Here is a 21898-nt window from a genome sequence, read left to right on the forward strand (position 1 = left end):
GGACTGGAATGTGTGGTACGCGTTGACAGTTGTAGGATCGCTGGCCCAGTCCGCACTGAAAAACGTAATTACCATTCATTAGGCAACGTTTTCTCCTGTGCACACGTCATAAAATATTGCCTGATATTGTAATTGAAAAAGCAGAGACAAAGTAGATGAAAGCATTCTGGGAGTGCTTTGAGTGGTAATCACAAAACTGGGTTAAAGAGGTGAACAAAATTAATTTAACTGCCAATTTTATCTCTCTTTACGTTCGTAAATTGCATTAACTCTGAATTCACAACTGATAATAACCTGTATTCGTTCAAAACCAGGACTAAGTTTGATCCCTAGTAGGAATTCATACCAGTTGTATCAAAAACTTAAATACATTTAGAAACTGAAGATATTGGAAATTAACCCAAATTTTAAATTATAAGAGAAGTAAAATTGTTTAGCCGTTAACGAAACTCAGTTAATTTCTAGCATCATACGTTCCATGGAAAAAGATCTACACTCATGCTCATAAATTAAGGATAATGCTGATAGATGATGAAACAAAGCTGTGGTGGGCGGTTTGCGGGTTTGAATCACCTCGGGATATGACCATGCGGTGCATTTGACATGCCACATACGCGGTGGTCTAGCGGTTCTAGGCGCTCAGTCCGGAACCGCGGGTCTGCTACGGTCGCAGGTTCGAATCCTGCCTAGGGCATGGATGTGTGTGATGTCCTTAGTTTGGTTAGGTTTAAGTAGTTCTAAGTTCTAGGGGACTGATGACCACAGATGTTAAGTCCCATAGTGCTCAGAGCCATTTGAACCATTTGAACTTCAGGAGCTCCGACAGGCATTGGGGCAAGAATGGGAGGCTATACCCCAGCAGCTGTTCGAGCACCTGATCCAGAGTGTGCCAACCCGTTGTGCGGCCTGTGTACGTGTGTATGGTGATCATATCCCATATTGATGTCGGGGTACATGCGCCGGAAACAGTGGCGTTTTGTAGCACATGTGTTTCGGCACGGTTTTCTTAACTTACCTCCAATACCCTTGGACTTACAGAGCTGTGTCGTGTGTGTTCCCTATGTGCCTATTCTATTAGCGCCTGTTTTGTGTAGCGCCATGTTGTGTGGCACCACATTCTGCAATTATCCTTAGTTTATGAGCATGAGTGTATTATGTTTCAAGGTTCCAAATGGTGCAGGACCGTCGAAGTATACTTTACATAATTAGCGTTAAAAATACACAGATTTTACCAACCATAGCAATGAGTGACTGAAGAACTAACGATGTATTCCAAACAGCATAAATATTTTATACAGCACTTACATGCACTGATGAACCAAAACATTATGACCACCTGTTTAATAGCTAGTCTGTCCGTCTTTGAAACGAAATACATCACCGATTCTGCGTATCAGGTATCCGACAGTTTCTTGGTGGGTTTGTTGAGGTATGTAGCATGAGATGTCTACGCAAAGGTCATGTGATTCGCATAAAAAAGGCCGCTGTCTGGCGTACTCGCTGATGGCGCCCGATAGCGACCCGTATGGGTTTCATAGGATTTACACGGTCGCCGAGACATCAACGTCAGTTCACTAAAATGCTCCTTAAACCACTATATCACAGTTCTGTCTCCGACTGCTGAAAGATGACATCACCATCGGGGAAGACACCAAGCATGGAGGGATTCAGGTTGTCCGCAGCTGTCAGCGTGTCTTTGATTACTACCACAGGTCCCACGCATGAGCAGAAGAATGTCTCCCATAGCATAATACTGCCTCCAGCAGCCTACGTCCGTGGGGCGCTGCACGTTTTGAGCCGCCATTCACCTCGATCACAGTACTTGTGGAGACGACCTGCGACCTAGTGTAGCGAAAGTGTGAAGTGCCGACACGTTTCCATTGATAGACAGTCGAATTCCAATGGTCCCGCCGCCACTACAATCGTAACTGACGATATCGTTGGGCCAACATATGAACACACAGGGATGGTCTGCTGCGGAGATCCATGTTCAACACCGTGTGATGAACGGTGTGCTGCGAAACACTTGTGCGCGCACCAGCATTGTGCTCTTTCGGCCGAGATGCTAAGATCACCCACCATCTGTGCTACTTAACAGAGCAGTTAAGCCTGCGAACCCCACTTTCTATGAAGAGGCGTGGACTTTCCACCATTTAGCGCATAGTCGTAGTTTCGCTGTCCTTCTACCTCTTTCCGTAGATGCTCATGACAGCAGCAAGTCATACGAGGGCATTATACGCGCCAGTTGCTGAAGCCCTTGCAGCGCACCAGTTACAGTACAGGTGGTTTCTCAGGGATGAGACGGCGGCTGGTGGGTCCTGAATGGACCATTAAGGTCATAATGCGCTCTTTGCTTGCTTACCTATACAGCGTGGACCTTGTAAATCGAAATATGATTTTTTTGTTACCTCCACTAGGTATGTTCATCGTAGGTATGTGTTATTATTGTAAAAAATAATTTGATCCCATCACATGAAAATTTATCTTACCTGACGTTATTGTTTGTGGTTCGTAAAGTCGACAGCATGGAGTAGACTTGCAACCGCAGGATTCCCAGCATATTCTCCAGATGTTCCCCCACCTGGATCTCCAGCTGTGGGAAGCAAATATTACGAAAGTATCCATTATAAAGACAACTATTGAAAGTCATACATTAAAAATCCTATCACAAATCACTTAATTAACAAACTGAATTCATACAATTCAGGAATGAGGATATAGTGGATTGTCGCAGAGGGTTTTAGTAAACAGAAACTCAAAGATATTTGCTTACATCACTTGCGCGATTGGAAAACACATCAATTTATTCATGAGTTTTAACCTGGCTCAATAGATAACACACTGCAAAAATTTGGCGCATATGTTTAAATAATGTGTTCCATAAGATCACCAGGTTTCTTTAGAGCACACAGTCAAAAAATCAGTACATAACTTGCTTACGTGCTGGCAGGATGATTGAGACGAACTAACTTCGCCTGCTTTCCCAGTACAAATAAGCAGTAGCTACGCCAAGAAAGTGGGACTCTTCATGAACACCCAACGTTAGAGATGTTCTGTGCTGATGAAACAACGACACACTAGTGGTCAAACAGGGAAGACGGGCAGGGACCAGCGTAACATGAAACAATGAAAGGTGACAAATCTCAGTGAAAATCCTCATACACACCAAAAATGTGGCATTTATGTAGGGAAGATATACTGTCTCCCTCAACAGGGAAGTTGTTCGAAGACAACAGTTTGTTGACCGCCTTGTAACATGAGATAATCCCTAAACAGTCCGCCCCGGTAGCTGAGTGGTCAGCGTGACAGAATGTCATGCCAGGGAACCCGGGTTCGATTCCCGGCTGGGTCGGAGATTTTCTCCGCTAAGAGACTGGGTGTTGTGTTGGTGTCCTAATCATCATCATCTCATCCTCATCGACACGCAAGTCACCGAAGTGGCGTCAACTCAAATGACTTGCGCCAGGTGAACGGTCTACCCGACGGGAGGTCCTAGCCATACGACATTGCATCCCTAAACAGGAAACCTGTCTCTTGCTTTCCAAATCGTTAGTGAAACTTACAGCTGTTGACAGATTATAGACTGAAAATAATGTTAGTGTCTCGATGTTTGTTAGAAACTGAACGACCCGTAATGAACAAAGGCATACTCTCCTCCGTAGCAGATATCTCATGCCTTTGAGGTGGCACTCATATGGGAGGTACATGGTTCGAATCCTGATGAGAAATTATCGTCATCAGTATTTGGCTGACAAGGTCGTGGAGATATGGTGGTGTGAAGTTTGGGCCAGCGATCTGGCTAAATTCCAGATCTCTCCACAGCGTCTCGTGCACTGAGTGTTAGTGATGCGTCGTTTGTCGAATTCGGTCGACAGTCTTCAGTTATATACCGAAGGGATTGAGTGTGTACTGTTAGAGAGAAAGAGAGAGAGAGAGAGTGAAAGAGAAAGAGAGAGAGAGAGAGAGAGAGAGAAAGAGAGAGAACGTTTACATCGACATGGACGCTCTGCAAATCACATTTAAGTGCCTGGCAGAGGGTTCATCTAAGCACTTTCACAATAATTCTCTATACTCCACTCTCGAACAGCGCGCGGAAAAAATGAACGCCTATATCTCTCCGTGTGAGCTATACGACAGTTGTGGGCACTTCTATTTGAGGTTTGAATACTTTTTCTCGAACCCCAACGTGCTATGGCACGAAAAATATATATATTTGTTAAACTTAGCTTAATTAAGTGGCCCAGAGATGTGGGTGGTCTCAGTTAGGAAACTGCTGCGGAAGCAAAGGGAACTTCACAGCAAACATAAACATAGCCAAAGCCTTGCAGACAAACAAAAATTACGCGAAGCGAAATGTAGTGTGAGGAGGGCTATGCGAGAAGCGTTCAATGAATTCTAAAGTAAAGTTCTATGTACTGACTTGGCAGAAGTCCTAAGAAATATTGGTCTTATGTCAAAGCGGTAGGTGGATCAAAACAACATGTCCAGACACTCTGTGGCCAAAATGGTACTGAAACAGAGGATGACAGACTAAAGGCCGAAATACTGATTGTCTTTTTCCAAAGCTGTTTCACAGAGGAAGACTGCACTGTAGTTCCTTCTCTAGATTGTCGCACAGATGACAAAATGGTAGATATCAAAATAGACGACAGAGGGATAGAGAAACAATTAAAATCGCTCAAAAGAGGAAAGGCCCCTGGACCTGATGGGATACCAGTTCGATCTTACACCGAGTACGCGAAGGAACTTGCCCCCCTTCTTGCAGCGGTGTACCGTAGGTCTCTAGAAGAGCGTAGCGTTCCAAAGGATTGGAAAAGGGCACAGGTCATCCCCGTTTTCAAGAAGGGACGTCGAACAGATGTGCAGAACTATAGACCTATATCTCTAACGTCGATCAGTTGTGGAATTTTGGAACACGTATTATGTTCGAGTATAATGACTTTTCTGGAGACTAGAAATCTACTCTGTAGGAATCAGCATCGGTTTCGAAAAAGACGGTCGTGTGAAACCCAGCTCGTGCTATTCGTCCACGAGACTCAGAGGGCCATAGACACGGGTTCCCAGGTAGATGCCGTGTTTCTTGACTTCCGCAAGGCGTTCGATACAGTTCCCCACAGTCGTTTAATGAACAAAGTAAGAGCATATGGATTATCAGACCAATTGTGTGATTGAAGAGTTGCTAGATGACAGAACGCAGCATGTCATTCTCAATGGAGAGAAGTCTTCCGAAGTAAGAGTGATTTCAGGTGTGCCGCAGGGGAGTGTCATAGGACCATTGCTATTCAAAGTATACATAATTGACCTTGTGGATGACATCGGTTGTTCACTGAGGCTTTTTGCAGATGATGCTGTGGTATATCGAGAGGTTGTAACAATGGAAAATTGTACTGAAATGCAGGAGGATATGCAGCGAATTGACGCATGGAGCAGGGAATGGCAATTGAATCTCAATGTAGACAAGTGTAATGTGCTGCGAATACATAGAAAGATAGTTCCCTTATCATTTAGCTACAAAATAGCAGGTCAGCAACTGGAAGCAGTTAATTCCATAAATTATCTGGTAGTATGCATTAGGAGTGATTTAAAATGGAATGATCATATAAAGCTAATATCTCGGCAATGCTTTGGCCGATTAATATGAACAAATTTTACAATTTTTAAGACGACAATAACTTTTAAACTAGTATATATTTTCGTGGTGCGTCTAGATAATTTAGTTTCACATATTTTTCTGTCCATGAGTGCCAGCTTGCATCTCCGTGTCACTCTTAGTTTTAGTTTTATCAATTTTTCTTTCTTTCTTTTACTGATGCCTTTATGCCAAGGTCGCAGGGTTGGCATGGTTAGGAACGGATTTGGCAAATTTAATGTTAAGGGGTGGCCAGATGCCTTCCTGTCGCCACCCTGTAACCCCTGGGAAGGAATTTGTGTACCTCAGCTGTCTGTGTCATTGAACAGTGTGAACGTTTTGAGATGTCTGTGAGTGGTGTAACTGAAGTGGAACGTGGGGCTCATCTTGGTATTCACCTAGTGGGATGTGGAAAACGGCCTAAAAACCTCATCCAGGCTGGCCACTACAATGGCTCTCGTCGTTAATCCGCCGGGAGGATTCGATCCGGGGCCGGCGCGGCTGCCCGAGTCCAGAAGCAGCACATTAGCACTCTCGGCTACACTGGCGAGTCAATTTTTTTTAGCAATTTTTCTCTCGAATATATATTCCTCCAAGCGCGAAAACACGGCCATACGCTCCCCTGACAAGCGCTCGGGTTTTTCCAAGGCCGAGTAGGCGCTAGCCGCTCGCCACGGCCCCGTAGCAACCGCCAGCCACGTGCTATGCGGCGGGAAACTGCCGCTCTAATCCCACCCCACAGCTTGTACGCTCACACCGCTGATTACCCTTACTTTATTATGATGATGATTACTCGCTGTGAACATCAAAATAATTTAGCATTCGGAGGAGAAAGAAACGCCTGTGTCATGTCTGTAACACTTTCTCCGCTGTTTCTGGATAATACAAAAGTTGCTGCTCTTCTTTGGACTTGGTCGATGTACTCAGTTAATCCCATCCGGTAAGTATCTCGCACCGCGCTGCAGTAATCCCAAAGACGAAGGAAAAACGTACTGCAGGTGATCTCTCTAGTAACTCTGTTGTATCTTCTAAGAATTCTGCTAATAAATCACAACCTTTTCATCGCCTTCCCCACATTTTCTATGTGTTCTCTCTACACTCACGCTCATGAATTAGGGATAATGCTGATACATGGTGAAACAACGCTCTGGTGGGCGGTTTGTGGGCTTAAATCACCTCGGGGTATGACCATGCGGTGCATTTGACCTGTGATCGTCGCACGGTGGCGCTGGCAGCAGTGCACATACGTAGAGGTGTGTTGGTGCATGTCAGAGTACGGTGCAGCGAGTAAGTGTGCAGACTTTTTCAGACGTGCTAATGGTGACTGTGTATTGAAAATGGCTCGAAGAACACGTATTCATCACGTTATGAGGGGTAGAATACTACGACGACTGGAGACTGGTCAAACGCAGCAGGTCATAGCACGGGCCCTCCGTGTGCCACAAAGTGTGATCTGAAGATTATGGCAACGATTCCAGCGGACAGGAAACGTGTCCAGGCGCTACAGTACGGGACGACCACAGCGTACAACACCAAAAGAAGACCGATATCACACCATCAGTGCCCGCAGACGGCCACGGAGTATTGCAGGTAGCCTTGCTCGGGACCTTACTGCCACCACTGGAACATTTGTCTAAAGACACGCAGTCTACTGACGACTGAAGAGACATGGTTTATTCGCCCGGGGACCAGCAACGTGCATTCCACTGACCCCAGGTCACAGAAGAGGCTGTAAAGCCTGGTGTCGAGAACATAGTACATGGTCAATGGAACAGTGGATTCGGCTATTCATCTGGCGTGAACCAGGAACCAGATACCAACCCCTTAATGTCCTTGAAAGGGACCTGTGTGGAGGTTGTGGTTTGATGGTGTGGGATGAGATTACGATTGGTGCACGTACACCCCTGCATGTCTTTGACAGAGGAACTGTAACAGGTCAGGTGTATCGGGACGTCATTTTGCACCAGTATGTCCGTCTTTTCAGGGGCGCAGTGGGTCGCACCTTCCTCCTGATGGATGATGACGCACGGGTCCAACGACCTGCCATCGTGGGGGAGTACCTTGAAACAGAAGATATCAGGCGAATGGAGTGGCCTGCCTGTTCTCCAGACCCAAACCCTATCGAGCACGTCTGGGATGCTCTCGGTCGACGTATCGTTGCACGTCTTCAAACCCCTACGATACTTCAGGGGCTCCGACAGGCACTGGTGCAAGAATGGGAGGCTATACCCCAGCAGCTGCTCGACCACTCGAAACAGTGTGTACCAACCCGTTGTGTGGCCTGTGTACGTGTGCATGGTGATCATATCCCATATTGATGTCGGGGTACAAGCTCAAGAAACAGTGGCGTTTTATAGCACATGTGTTTCGGGACGGTTTTCTCAACTTATCACCAATACCGTGGTCTTACACATCTGTGTCGTGTATGTTCCCTTCGTGCCTATGCTATTAGTACCAGTTTTGTGTAATGCCACGTTGTGTGGCACCACATTCTGCAATTATCCTTAATTTATGAGCATGAGTGTAATTTAAGTTGTTTATGTGGTGTCACCGCCAGACACCACACTTGCTAGGTGGTAGATTAAATCGGCCGCGGTCCATTTAGTACATGTTGGACCCGCGTGTCGCCACTGTGTAATCGCAGACCTAGCGCCACCACAAGGCAGGTCTCGTGATACGAACAAGCACTCGCCCCAGTTGGACGGACGACCTAGCTAGCGACTAGATGTACGAAGCCTTTCTCTCTCATTAGCCGAGAGACAGAATAGCCTTCAGCTAAGTTAATGGCTACGAACTAGCAAGGCGCCATTAGCCTTACAGTGATTGTAATTAAAGTCTCCTGTGTATAGTCAAGAGCGATGTACCACAATGATTGATTAAAGATAAGTATTAATCCAGCTACGTACTTTTCTTCATAGCATTAATTACGTAGCCTGTTCCAGTACTTCACGCCCGTCTGCGTTAGTCTAGCGTGCATTTCCAGCCATCTCGACCTACAAGGTGTTGGCCCAGCTGCCGACACATCACATGGCGACGACTCTACAAAGGATCTTGTGTTTTACTTTGTCCTAATTTATTTGTGTCATGGCTTCGCCACATTCTCCAGATGTACTGTCCGAATTTTATCGCTTGCATAATCAGCAGACGCAGGCGTTATTGGATGCCCTTGGACAGCTCGTCCAGGGTCAACGTGCCATTCAAACCGATGCGGCCGCCGCCGCTTCATCGCTACCGCAGCCACAACCTGCCGTTGCACCACCATTTCGAAGTTTTGATGAAACCCACGAGACTTGGCAGGAATGGTCCCGCCAGTTTGCCTTCCACCTCGCCGCCTACAGTATTCAAGGTAATGAGCGGCAGCCGTTTTTGCTTTCTTGTGTCGGTGTGTCCACCTACCGTGTGATAGTGAAATTGTGTCCCCGACGCGACGTAGCAACTCTGTCCTACGAGGAAATTTTGTCTGCTTTAGATGCCTATTTCAAAGAAACAGTTAATGTGGTTGCAAAACGGTATACGTTCTTTCGTACAAAACGTACGGCCGGTCAAACTAATAGGGAGTGGGTAGCAACATTGCAAGGACTTACTAGGGAGTGTTCTTTTGACTGTGACTGTGGTCTTTCTTATTCAGATACAATGGTATGTGATGCAATTGCACAGAACGTTTCTGATGTTCGCATACGGGAGCAAATTTTGAAACTAGTTAATCCCTCCCTTCAACAAGTGATAGACATATTAGATAGACAAGACACACTTGACTGTGCTCAGGAATCTTTTGAAACTTCGCCAGCAGTGTGTCGCATTAACCGGCCCGCCGGGCGAGCTGCGCGGCCCGGTCAACTGCCCTCGCGCAAACAAACGCAGCTGCCGCCGCGTTATAAACCAGGTGTGCCGCGCCAGCCCACAAATGCAGTGAAATCGTGCCCGCGGTGTGCTACTAGACATTCGCGTGAACATTGCCCGTCACGCCAAGCTATTTGCTTTTTCTGCAATAGGAAAGGACATGTTCAAAGTGTTTGCCAGAAAAAGCTCCGATCAGACAATCACAATCATTCCAGGCCCTTTGCTTCGCGCCGGAATCGAACCAAGGACACTCAGGATCGTGGACCTTCGCCCATGGACATTCATGTAGTTAATTCCGATTCGTCCAGTGCCACTTTCTCTAACAGTGACTGTGTTCGTCCCACAAACACTGTGCGTCGACGTCGCCGGAAATCACGTCAATTAGCAAGTGATTCTGTACCAGTGTCTATTCCTATTGCACAAAACAGTCGCTCTTGTCGTCAGCAGGACAATAAACTTTTTGTGGACTTAGACTTTGAGGGCAAAGTGATACCATTCCAGCTCGATACCGGAGCTGCAGTTTCATTGCTCAATCACGACACGTACAAACAACTGGGCGCACCTCCGTTGCGTGCCGCAAATGTTCAGTTAAAAAGTTATTCCGGACAGACAATACCTGTGTTAGGACAGTGCACTCTTCTTGCAACATATAAGGGACAATCAAAAATTGTGTCATTTTACGTTCTTCGTTCTTCTACTGCAGTGAATTTGTTTGGCTTAGATTTATTTCAGTTGTTTAACATGTCTATTGTAAATCAGATCCTATCAGTCAATCAGACTGTGCCTTCAGACAGTGTTTCTCGCTTATGTGACGAATTTGCAGACATTTTTGCACCGGGCTTAGGTTGCGCTAAAAACTATGAAGCACATTTGGAACTGAAGGTCAACGCGCAACCGAAATTTTTCAGAGCGCGCAATGTTCCCCACGCATTGCGTGATGAGGTCGCAAGAACGTTACACGATCTCGAATCACAGGGTGTAATTGAACGTGTGCAAGCTTCTCTCTGGGCCTCACCCTTAGTAATTTTGCCAAAACCTTCCGGCAAATTGAGACTTTGCGTGGATTTCAAGGCCACAGTGAATCCACAACTAGTGACTGCTACTTTTCCTTTGCCCCGCCCGGAAGATGTTTTTGCTAAACTGTGCCCGGGAAAATATTTTTCGAAGTTGGATCTAGCCGATGCGTACTTGCAAATACCTGTGGACGACGAATCCCAGAGCGTATTGGTGGTTAACACGCATCTTGGATTGTACAGGTTCAAAAGACTGCTGTTCGGGTGTGCATCCGCCCCTGCATTGTTTCAGCAGTATTTACAAACTACTTGTGCGTCGGTCCCTACTGCAGCAAACTATCTGGACGATATAGTGATCTCCAGACAGACAGAAGGAGATCATCTTGCGAACCTACGAACGTTATTTCAGGTCTTGCGACACAATGGTCTTCGCTTGAGGAAGGACAAATGTGTGTTTTTTGCTCGTGACTTACCATACCTGGGCCATGTCATCAATGCCCAAGGCATACATCCGAGTCCAGAGCACCTCCGTGCCATACAAGATTTACCTTCCCCTCGCAATGTGAAACAGCTACAGAGTGTGTTGGGTAAAATTAACTATTATCACAAATATATGCGCAATGCCTCTTCCATTTCAGCTCCGCTTCATCGCTTACGCCGTAAAGGTGTTCCGTTCGTCTGGACGACGGAATGCGAACGCGCCTTTCGCCAGTTGAAATCGGCGTTACTTTCTAATACTTGCCTCACGCCTTTCGATCACCAGAAACCCCTTTTGTTGATGGTAGATGCATCGGATTTCGGGATCGGTGCTGTGCTTGCGCACAAAGTTGGCTCCCATGATCGCCCTATTGCCTTTGCGTCCAAATTGCTCTCGTCTGCGCAAAGAAATTACTCGCAGATAGAGAAAGAAGCTTTGGCTCTCGTGTTTGGTGTTACTAAGTTCCATGATTTCTTGTATGGTCGTCACTTCACCATCATCACAGACCACAAACCTTTGACATCGCTTTTTCATCCGAACAAGCCTGTACCTCCGCGTACAGCGCAGAAATTCATTCGCTGGTCTATTTTCCTCTCGCAGTACCGCTACGATATCTTGTATCGGTCCACCGCTAAGCACGGAAACGCCGATGCATTCGATTCTTCCGAACTTGCTTGCATGTTCATTGATTCGGAAACCAATGAAGTGGTCGAATCGTTTCCGATTGATTTTCGTCGTGTAGCTACAGCCACCGCTGCTGACCCTGTCCTTGCTACTGTTTTGCGTTTTGTTGCTACGCAATGGCCTTTGTCAAAGTCTCGGATTGCGGATCCGTTGGTTCGCCGATTTTTTGCTCACAGGGAGAGACTTTTTGTTCGACGTGGTGTTTTGTTGTTGCGTTCTGATAATGATCAGTCCAGAGTCGTGGTCCCACGTTCGTTACAGTCCTCTGTCTTACGGCTTCTCCACCAAGGACATTGGGGTATAGTGCGAACGAAACAACTTGCTCGTCAGCACTGTACTTGGTTCGGAATCGATGCTGCGATTACGAATATGTGTTCTTCTTGCATGGCGTGTGCCGAACAACAATCCGCACCGCCGCGGAAAGTCTTTGCATGGCCGAAAGCCACTTCCCCTTGGCAACGCTTGCACATTGATTTTGCTGGTCCATTCTGGAATGCTCGATGGTTGGTTCTGGTCGACGCCTTCAGTAATTTTCCTTTTGTTGTCCGGATGTCTTCCACGACGTCCTCCGCCACCATCCAAGCGTTGTCTTCTATCTTTTGTATTGAAGGTCTTCCGCAGACTATTGTTTCCGACAATGGCCCACAATTCATGTCCGCAGAATTTCAGTCATTCTGCCAGGCCAATGGTATTCAACATCTGACATCCGAGCCGTTTTCGCCTCAGTCAGACGGTGCCGCTGAACGATTGGTCCGGACTTTCAAGTCACAGATGTTGAAATTGAAAGAGTCGCATTCTCGGGAGGACGCATTGTTGCTCTTTTTGTCTTCGTATCGCTCTCAGCCCCGAGATGGTCGCTCGCCGGCTGAGTTGCTCCATGGTCGTCCTCATCGCACCTCGATGTCTTTGCTGCATCCGCCGCATCAGGTTCCTGTGCAGCGGCAGACTCCTGCTTTTGCTCCAGGCGACGTTGTATTCTATCGCAACTATCGCGGTTCACGGCGTTGGCTCGCAGGGCGCATTCTTCGCTGCCTCGGCCGCGCGATGTATTTGGTTTTGGGGGCCTCTGGTGAGGTGCGTCGGCATCTCAATCAGCTGCGCCTCTGTCGTCGCACGGGTTCTGCCGCTCCCCGTCTGCTTTCAGCGACGGTGCCGTCTGGTCAGCGCCCTGGGGACCCATCTACTGGCTCGCCTCATCCCCAGGTGTTACCGACGATGCCTTCCATTTTGCCCCATGGCGACGCGCCGCCGCAGCCGCAGCCGCCGCCGCCGCCGCCGCCGCCTGTTCTCCCGCCGGCGCCGCCCGCATTAGACGCTTCGCTGCAGCCGCCAAGCGCCTCCCAGGGTCACGCGCCGCCGATCGCTTCCCGTGACCAGCTGTCCTCCGCCATGGAACTCCCGCCCGCTCCGGACCACATGACGTCATCGCGCGTCGGCTACCCCGACGCAATGGAGGTCGACCCTTCGGCCCCTCCTGTTTCTTTACGGGCGCATACACCGCATGTTGACGTGCACCCTGGACTAGGTTTTCAGGCGTTTCCTAGCTCCCCTCGGACCGAATGGCCGGGTGCGGGTGGCACAGCCTCGCCTGTTGTTAGGCTCCCCACCTCATCGCATACGTCAACATGGGGTCCTCCCCACGGCGGGCGGAAGCCTTATCTCACGACCGTTCGCCGATTTGCGGGGGAGGAATGTGGTGTCACCGCCAGACACCACACTTGCTAGGTGGTAGATTAAATCGGCCGCGGTCCATTTAGTACATGTTGGACCCACGTGTCGCCACTGTGTAATCGCAGACCTAGCGCCACCACAAGGCAGGTCTCGTGATACGAACAAGCACTCGCCCCAGTTGGACGGACGACCTAGCTAGCGACTAGATGTACGAAGCCTTTCTCTCTCATTAGCCGAGAGACAGAATAGCCTTCAGCTAAGTTAATGGCTACGAACTAGCAAGGCGCCATTAGCCTTACAGTGATTGTAATTAAAGTCTCCTGTGTATAGTCAAGAGCGATGTACCACAATGATTGATTAAAGATAAGTATTAATCCAGCTACGTACTTTTCTTCATAGCATTAATTACGTAGCCTGTTCCAGTACTTCACGCCCGTCTGCGTTAGTCTAGCGTGCATTTTCAGCCATCTCGACCTACAAGGTGTTGGCCCAGCTGCCGACACATCAGTTTATAATTGTTATTTCTTAGTAAGTTCAATTTACCGCTTTTAAATTTGATTGATTTATGGTGTAACCGAAGTTTAACGGATTCCTTTTAGCACACATTTGGATGACCTCTCATTTTTCGTTGTTTGGGGTTAACTGACAATTTTGTACCATACAGATATGTTTTCTGAATCGTCTTGCAATTTGTTTTGATCTTCTGGTGAGTTAACTGTACGATAAGCGATAGTATCCTCTACAATCAACCGAAGACTGCTGGTCAGACAGTCTCGAAAATCGTTTATATAGATAAGGAACAGCAGAGGACCTGTAGTACTACATTGGGGAACGCCGGAAATCACTTTTGTGTTGTGTTAATTAGTAAGAACTATGACTTCACTGACAGGAAATCACGAATCTCGTCGCATAACTGAAACGATGTACTATAAGCACCGAATCTGATTAGAAGCCGCTTGTGAGGTACAGTGTCCAAATCCTTCTAGAAATCAATAAATACGGAATCAGTTTGAAATATCTTGTCAAGAACTATGTTTCCTAAATCCGTGTAGACTGTGTGTCACTAGACCTTTGTCTTCGAAGTAAATCATAATGCTCGAACACAATGTATGTTCCAAAATCCTGCTGCATATGGACGTTAGTGATATGGGTTTGTATTCTAGTATGATCTTATCTAGCTTTTTAGCGATTTATTTTAACGACATTCATCTTAAATGCACATTCCATTAGAACTACTTACAGCCTTGGGAAAGCCAGCCATACAAAACGCTACCATCTTGTGAGCAAGATGTATGAGACAGGCGAAATACCCTCAGACTTCAAGAGGAATATAATAATTCAAATCCCAAAGAAAGCAGGTGTTGATATATGTGAACTATCAATTTAATAAGCCACGGCTGCAAAATACTAACACGAATTCTTTACAGACGAATGCAAAAACTGGTATAGGCCGACTTCGGGGAAGATCAGTTTGGATTCCGTAGAAATGTTGGAACTCGTGAGGCACTACTGACACTACGACTTATCTTAGAAGGTAGATTAAGGAAAGGCAAACCTACGTTTCTAGCATTTGTAGACTTAGAGAAAGCTTTTGACAATGTTGATTGGAATACTCTCTTTCAGATTCTGAAGGTGGCAGGAGTAAAATACAGGGAGCGAAAGACTATTTACAATTTGTACAGAAACCATATGGCAGTTATAAGGGTCAAGGGGCATGAAAGGGAAACAGTGGTTTGGCAGGGAGTGAGACAGGGATGTAGCCTATCCCCGATGTTATTCAACCTGTATATTGAGCAAGCAGTAAAGGAAACAAAATAAAACTTCGGAATAGGAATTAAAATCCATGGAGAAGAAATAAAAACTTTGAGGTTCACCGATGACATTGTAATTCTGTCAGAGACAGCAAAGGACCTGGAAGAGCAGTTGAACGGAATGGACAGTGTCTTGAAAGGAGGATATAAGATGAACACGAACAAAAGAAAAACGAGGATAATGGAATGTAGTAGAATTAAATCGGGTGATGCTGAGGGAATTAGATTGGGAAATGAGGCGCTTGAAGTAGTAAAGGAGTTTTGCTATTTGGGGAGCAAAATAACTGATGATGGACGAAGTAGAGAGGATATAAAATGTAGACTGGCAATGGCAAGGAAAGCGTTTCTGAAGAAGAGAAATTTGTTAACATCGAGTATAGATTTAAGTGTCAGGAAGTCGTTTCTGAAAGTATTTGTATGGAGTGTAGCCATGTATGGAAGTGAAACGTGGACGATAAATAGTTTGGACAAGAAGAGAATAGAAGCATTCAAAATGTGGTGCTACAGAAGAATGCTGAAGATTAGATGGGTAGATCACATAACTAATGAGGAGGTATGGAATATAATTTGAGAGAAGAGAAATTTGTCTCACAACCTGACTAAAAGAACGGATCGGTTGGTAGCGTATATTCTGAGGTATCAAGGGATCACCAATTTAGTATTGGAGGGCAGCGTGGAGGGTAAAAATCATAGAGGGAGACCAAGAGATGAATAGACTATGCAGATTCAGAAGGATGTAGGTTGCAGTAGGTACCGGGAAATGAAGATGCTTGCACAGGGTAGAGTAGCATGGAGAGCTGCATCAAACCAGTCTCAGGACTGAAGACCACAACAACAACAACAACAACAACATCTTAAATGGTTTTTAGACCCGCCAGGGTAGCCAAGAGCGCTAATACGCTGCTTCCTGGACTCGGGTTGGCGTGTCGGCCTCGGATCGGCCTCGGCCTCGGATCGGAGAGGTTTACGACGAGCTCCGGGATGCCGGCCAGCCTGAATGTGATTTTTGGGCGGTTTTCCACATCCCGCTAGGTGAATACAGGTTGGTCCCTACGTTCTTTCCCAGTTACATGACTCACAGACATTTGCGGACGTTCCCACAGATTCATGGCTTAAACTAGACGCAAACAGCTTGGGTAGACCACTTATGTGGTGGGGGGTTCGCGGTGGCGGCAGGAAGGGTATGCGGCCACCCTCTGCACCTAACACTGCCAAATCCGTCATAACACGGCCGACCCCGCGTTGGGGCGAGCAAGGCTCAGAGAAAGAAAGAAATCTTAAATATTACATACAAGGCCGCCGATGACTACGACACTGGACGCCATAAGCATCCAACAACATCAACAACAACAGTAGCAATAATAATAATAATAATAATAATAATAACAGCATCTGACTGCCGGATGGGAGGGATAACGACGGCGGGCTCCTTGATGCTTGAAAGGTGGCTACACTGAGCCACAGCGCCAGAGATTGCGCCAAAGAGTATTATTCAGCCGCCTCCACTGGCAGTGCTTGTTGAGAACTCGTAGTAGTGAGTGCTTGCTGAGATGTCGTAGTGAAAAGTTCTTGTCGAGAAGTCGTAGTGGAGAGTGCTTGTTCCATGTTTTACGCAGTTGTTTGATGGGATAGACAGCAGATGTTGTTCTAATGGAGATATTGTAATGATTAGAGTGCTTTTCATCAATGTATATGAAGGTAACAAAACTCGCTTTATTTTTCATTGTTTTAATGTCGTAAATAATGCGTCATTACAGGTTCAGTCAACAAAGCATCTGGCTTGTGTTCTTGTATTAGAGTGTAATTCTGGTTTTCTTGCGCAATTATAGTATTTCTAATTTTTTTTATCACTTTAGTATAAATGGTATTTGAAGTTTCTTGTCTTATTGAAGAGGAACCGTGCCAGATGTGTACGTTGAGTCATACTTCCACACACAGAACAGTTATACTTGTGCTTTGGTTTCGTAGGTTTTATAGTTGCTGGGGGCTTAATTAATTAATTGTGTTAACGAAAATTTTCATTTCATTCTTTGTTGTTGTTCTATGCAGTCTGATTGCGTACAAAAACTAGTCAGGGCCAACCGTTTACGAGACTTCGTAATCGGACAGACGACAACTACTAAAAATTTAAAAAGTATTTGCATTTCGTATTTATATAATTAAGCCCCCATGCATGCTGTTCGAGAGGAGGGAGGAGCCACTTCCTTCCTCTGTGCAACGTCCGTCAGCGGCCTACAGACGGTAGGCGCTTATCCTCGTCGATTCGTGGGTCGACAAGCTGAAGATACCGTCCGCTGCCGACACATACGCTGTCTTGCAGTGTTCTCTTGTCATCAGTCGATGCTAGCACGCTGTATGCATGCCTCATAACGACATGCGACTACGCCCTTTCCTTAGCCCGAGTACCAATGTACCGGATTGGCACATAAGTCCTGTTTCTTTATTTGAAAATTTTGCTTGGATAATAAATGGTTTTGGCAGCGCGTTTTATGTTATCCGATAGAGGCCTATGTGCTCTACAAAAGAGTGTGTTCGATTTTTGCTGCTGTTATACTCGTGGTGGTTTAATTCGGAGCGGGACTCACGACCGAAGACCAGTCAATGAGTTTCCAGGGAGAAGAGTATCCGGAGACGCCCTGTCTAGCGACAGGATACCAACCTGGGACTCTGCCACCATACAGCCCCACAATCAGGAGTGATAGTCTGGGGTGTCATTTCAGGACTCATAGCAGGACTCCTGTGGATGTGAGCCGCGGCACACTCACAGAACAGTGGTACGTTGACGCTATCCTACTGCCTGCTTTGTTGCCCTTCATGGCAAGCCAAATTGTGCTTACATTTCAGCAAGATAACGGCCGCCCGCACGCGGCGAGAGTTTCTACTGCTTGCTAAACCCTACCATGGCACCAAGGTCGCCGGATCCCTCTCCAATTGCGAACCCTTGGAGCATTATGGGCAGGGCTCTTCAGTAAGCTCGCGACTTTGACGATCTAATGGGCCAACTGGACACAGTTTGGTACTCTGTCCCCCAGGGGGACATCCAACAACTCTGTCAGTGAATGCGAAACCGCATAACTGCTTGCGTAAGGGTGGCAGGTGGACCAATGCGTTGTTGCCTAGCTCAGTTTGTGAAACTCTATCTCCTGAATGAATAATCAAGTATATCTGAAGTTGCAATTTGTCTGTGCATGTACATGACATATAGCGAAGTCGTTTCTTTTATTTTTGAGGAAAATCATGACAGGAAGGCCAAGAAAGATATAGTGTAGGGATGTATTCGTCCGCTTCTTTTCTTCGGTCTGTGCATCAAAGGGAATAACGTGTACAAAAGAAAAGGTCAGAAGTAACATTCAGCGTGAAACGATATAAAGGATAAGTTCCGTTGATGACACTGAAATTCTCATTGAAAATGAGGAGGAACTGCAGGACCTGTTGTACAGTATGGAATGGTTCAAATGGCTCTGAGCACTATGGGACTTAACATCTGAGGTCATCAGTCCCCTAGAACTTAGAACTGCTTGAACCTGACTAACCTAAAGACATCACACACATCCATGCCCGAGGCAGGATTCGAACCTGCGACCGTAGGGCTCGCTCAGTTCCAGACTGAAGTGCCTAGAATGGCTCGGTCATACCGGCCGGCTATACGGTATGAACTGCCTCATGAGCACGCAATACGGAGTGAGTAATGAGCACGTGCTGAAATGAGATTTGCGGCAAATTTAACGACGAAACTGCAGCTCACGACGATTACGAAGTGAGGGAATTCTGCTAGCCACGAAGTAAAATAAAAAGCAGACTAGCGTAGGCACAGAGGTTACTTCTGGTCATAACAAGTTTTGTAGTATCAAACATCAACGTGAATTTGAGGGAAAAAATTTCTGAGATCGTACGTTTGGAGAGTAGCATTGTATAGTAAAAAACTGTGGACTGTGGGGCAGAAGAAGAGAATCGAAGAGTCTGAAACGCTGCGCGACAAAAGTAGATTGAAAGCTAGGCGGACTGACGAGAAAACGTGGTTTCCAGAAAAACAGTGGTGCAGAGCAACGTCGCAATTATGTGAACTGCACAGGCTAAAACTGTAGGGAAATACACAGATTGGTATATATCTAAGAAATGACTGGCGTACACTATGTGATCAAAAGTATCCGGACATCCCCAAAAAACATACGTTTTTCATATTAGGTGCACTGCGCTGCCACCTACTGCCAGATACTCCATATCAGTGACCCCAGTCATTAGACATCGTGAGAGAGCAGAATGGGGCGCTCCGCGGAACGTGGTCAGGTGATTGGGTGTCACTTGTGGCATACGTCTGTACGCGAGATTTGCGCACTCCTAAACATCCCTAGGCTCACTGTCTCCGATGTGATAGTGAAGTGGAAACGTGAAGGGACACGTGCAGCAGAAAAGCGTACAGGCCGACCTCGTTTGTTGACTGACAGAGACCTCCGACATTTGAAGAGGGTCGTAAGGTGTAATAGGCAGACATCTATGCAGACAATCACATAGGAATTCCAAACTGCATCAGGATCCACTGCAATCACTATGACAGTTACGCGGGAGGTGAGAAAACTTGGATTTTATGGTTCAAATGGCTCTGAGCATTATGGGACTTAACATGTATGCTCATCAGTCCCCTAGAACTTAGAAATACTTAAACCTAACTAACCTAAGGACATCACACAACACCCAGTCATCACGAGGCAGAGAAAATCCCTGACCCCGCCGGGAATCTAACCCGGGAACCCGGGCGCGGGAAGCGAGAACGCTACTGGATTTTATGCTCGAGCCACTCCTCATATGCCACACATCACGCCGGTAAATGCCAAACGACGCCTCACATGGCGTAAGAAGTGTAACATTGGACGATTGAACAGTGGAAAAACGTCGTGTGGAGTGACGAACCACCGTAGACAATGTGGCGATCCGATGTCAGAGCGTGGGTATGGCAAATGCGAGGTGAACGTCATCTGCCACCGTGTGTAGTACAAATGGTTCAAATGGCTATAAGCACTATGGGACTTAACATCTGAGGTCATCAGTCTCGTAGACTTAAACCTAACTAACCTAAGGCCGTCACACACATCCATGCCTGAGGCAGCATTCGAACCTGCGACTGTAGCATCACCGCGGTTCCAGACTGAAGCGCCTAGAACCGCTAGGCCACAGCAGCCGGCTGTGTAGTACAACAGGAAAATTGGGAGGCGGTGGTGTTATGGTGTGGTCGTGTTTTTCATAGAGGAGGCTTGCACCCCTTGTTGTTTTTCTGACACTATCACAGCACAGGCCTAAATTGATATTTTAAGCACCTTTTTGCTTTCCACTGTTGAAGAGCAATTCGGGGATGACGATTACATCTCTCAACACGATCGAGCACCTGTTCGTAATGCACGGCCTGTGGCTGAGTGGTCACACGACAGTAACATCCTTGTAATGGACTGGCCTGCACCGAGGCCTGAGCCGAATGCTATAGAACGCCACTGGGATGTTTTGGAACGCCGACTTCGTGGCAGGCCTCACCGACCGACGTCGATATCTCTCCTCAGTGTAGCTTTCCATAAAGAATGGGCTACCATTCCCTAAGAAACTTCCAGCACCTGAGTGAAAGTATGCCTGCAAGAGTGGAATCTGTCACGAAGGCTAAGGGTGGACCAACACCATGCTGAATTCCAGCATTACCGATGGAGGGCGTCATGAACTTTTAAGTCATTTTCAGCCAGGTGTCCGGATACCTTTGATCACATAGTGTAGCGTGCAGGTGTTATTGTGAGGTTGACACTGGAGAGGAAATCGTTTCTATCCGTAACAAACGAGTCAGAAAAACGATGGCCCAATGATAGGTAGGCGTTAGCATAGTGTGTGCTGACTGACCTCCTGGTAGTATTCCTCAAAGGTGGTCCTGTTGGCCAGCCAGTCGGGGAAGGCGACCAGCCGGCTCATGGCGCGGACCTTCGTGATGGTGGCCTCTTTGGTGGTCTGGTCCAGCCAGTCAGAGAGCGTCACCAGCGTCTCAAACGCCTTCTGGATGTCCTCGATCATTTCCTCCACCTGTCACAGAGGTATTAAAAATATAGCTGTCGCTGTCAGTGACACGAAAATCCAGTGAAAATCGTAACACTCAGTATGAATTAACAGAGAAATTGCAAACTAAAAGGAAAGTAAAAAAAAAAAAGGTTACCAGCTATGAATGACTGTTTCGTGGGAGATGGTATACACACAGTGGCCGCAACTGGCCTCTCCCTAGTGACAAGAAATGCACGCCAAGGAAGAGGCTTTAGACCAAAAAGGAAGCATCGCCCGCTTGACATCATATTTTAAGGAGTAAAAAGCACAGATAGCAGATATCGGCCCTAGCAATCGATACCGGGCGAAAAATTGGTGCTGAGTCTATACTAATAACAAAAGTGTAAACCCGCCTTGTCTCTCTGTTTGAACACGCTAATCCCCCAAACAACTAGATCAATGGTTCAAATGGCTCTGAGCACTATGGGACTTAACTTCTGAGGTCATCAATCCCCTACAACTACTTGAACCTAACTAACCTAAGGACATCACACACATCCATGCCCGAGCCAGGATTCGAACCTGCGACCGTAGCAGTCGCGCGGTTTCGGACTGAAGCACCTAGAACCGCTCGGCCACTGAGACCGGCAACTAGATCAAAGTTCATTGTATTTTCACGTACAGCTTGAAGCAAAGTGTATGCATCATTTTATCAAAATAGTATTCCGGAAATACTGATACCTTCATTTAAACTTTTAATAGTTTG

The 21898-nt window shown here is 46.7% G+C and overlaps 1 protein-coding gene across 1 annotated transcript in view; it reads right to left on the reverse strand.

Annotated features, from left to right (window-relative positions):
• LOC124716682 (endothelin-converting enzyme homolog) overlaps positions 1-21898 on the reverse strand; it is a 330992-nt gene that overhangs the window by 75816 nt on the left and 233278 nt on the right. Inside the window, exons 4-5 of the mRNA XM_047243221.1 lie at positions 21001-21177; positions 2490-2593 (exon numbers count right to left, since the gene is read on the reverse strand). Coding sequence (XP_047099177.1) covers positions 2490-2593; positions 21001-21177 — 281 coding nt within the window. The remainder of the gene's footprint in view (positions 1-2489; positions 2594-21000; positions 21178-21898) is intronic.

The sequence above is a fragment of the Schistocerca piceifrons genome, chromosome 9, assembly GCF_021461385.2.
Source record: "Schistocerca piceifrons isolate TAMUIC-IGC-003096 chromosome 9, iqSchPice1.1, whole genome shotgun sequence".
NCBI classification, from domain to species: domain Eukaryota; kingdom Metazoa; phylum Arthropoda; class Insecta; order Orthoptera; family Acrididae; genus Schistocerca; species Schistocerca piceifrons.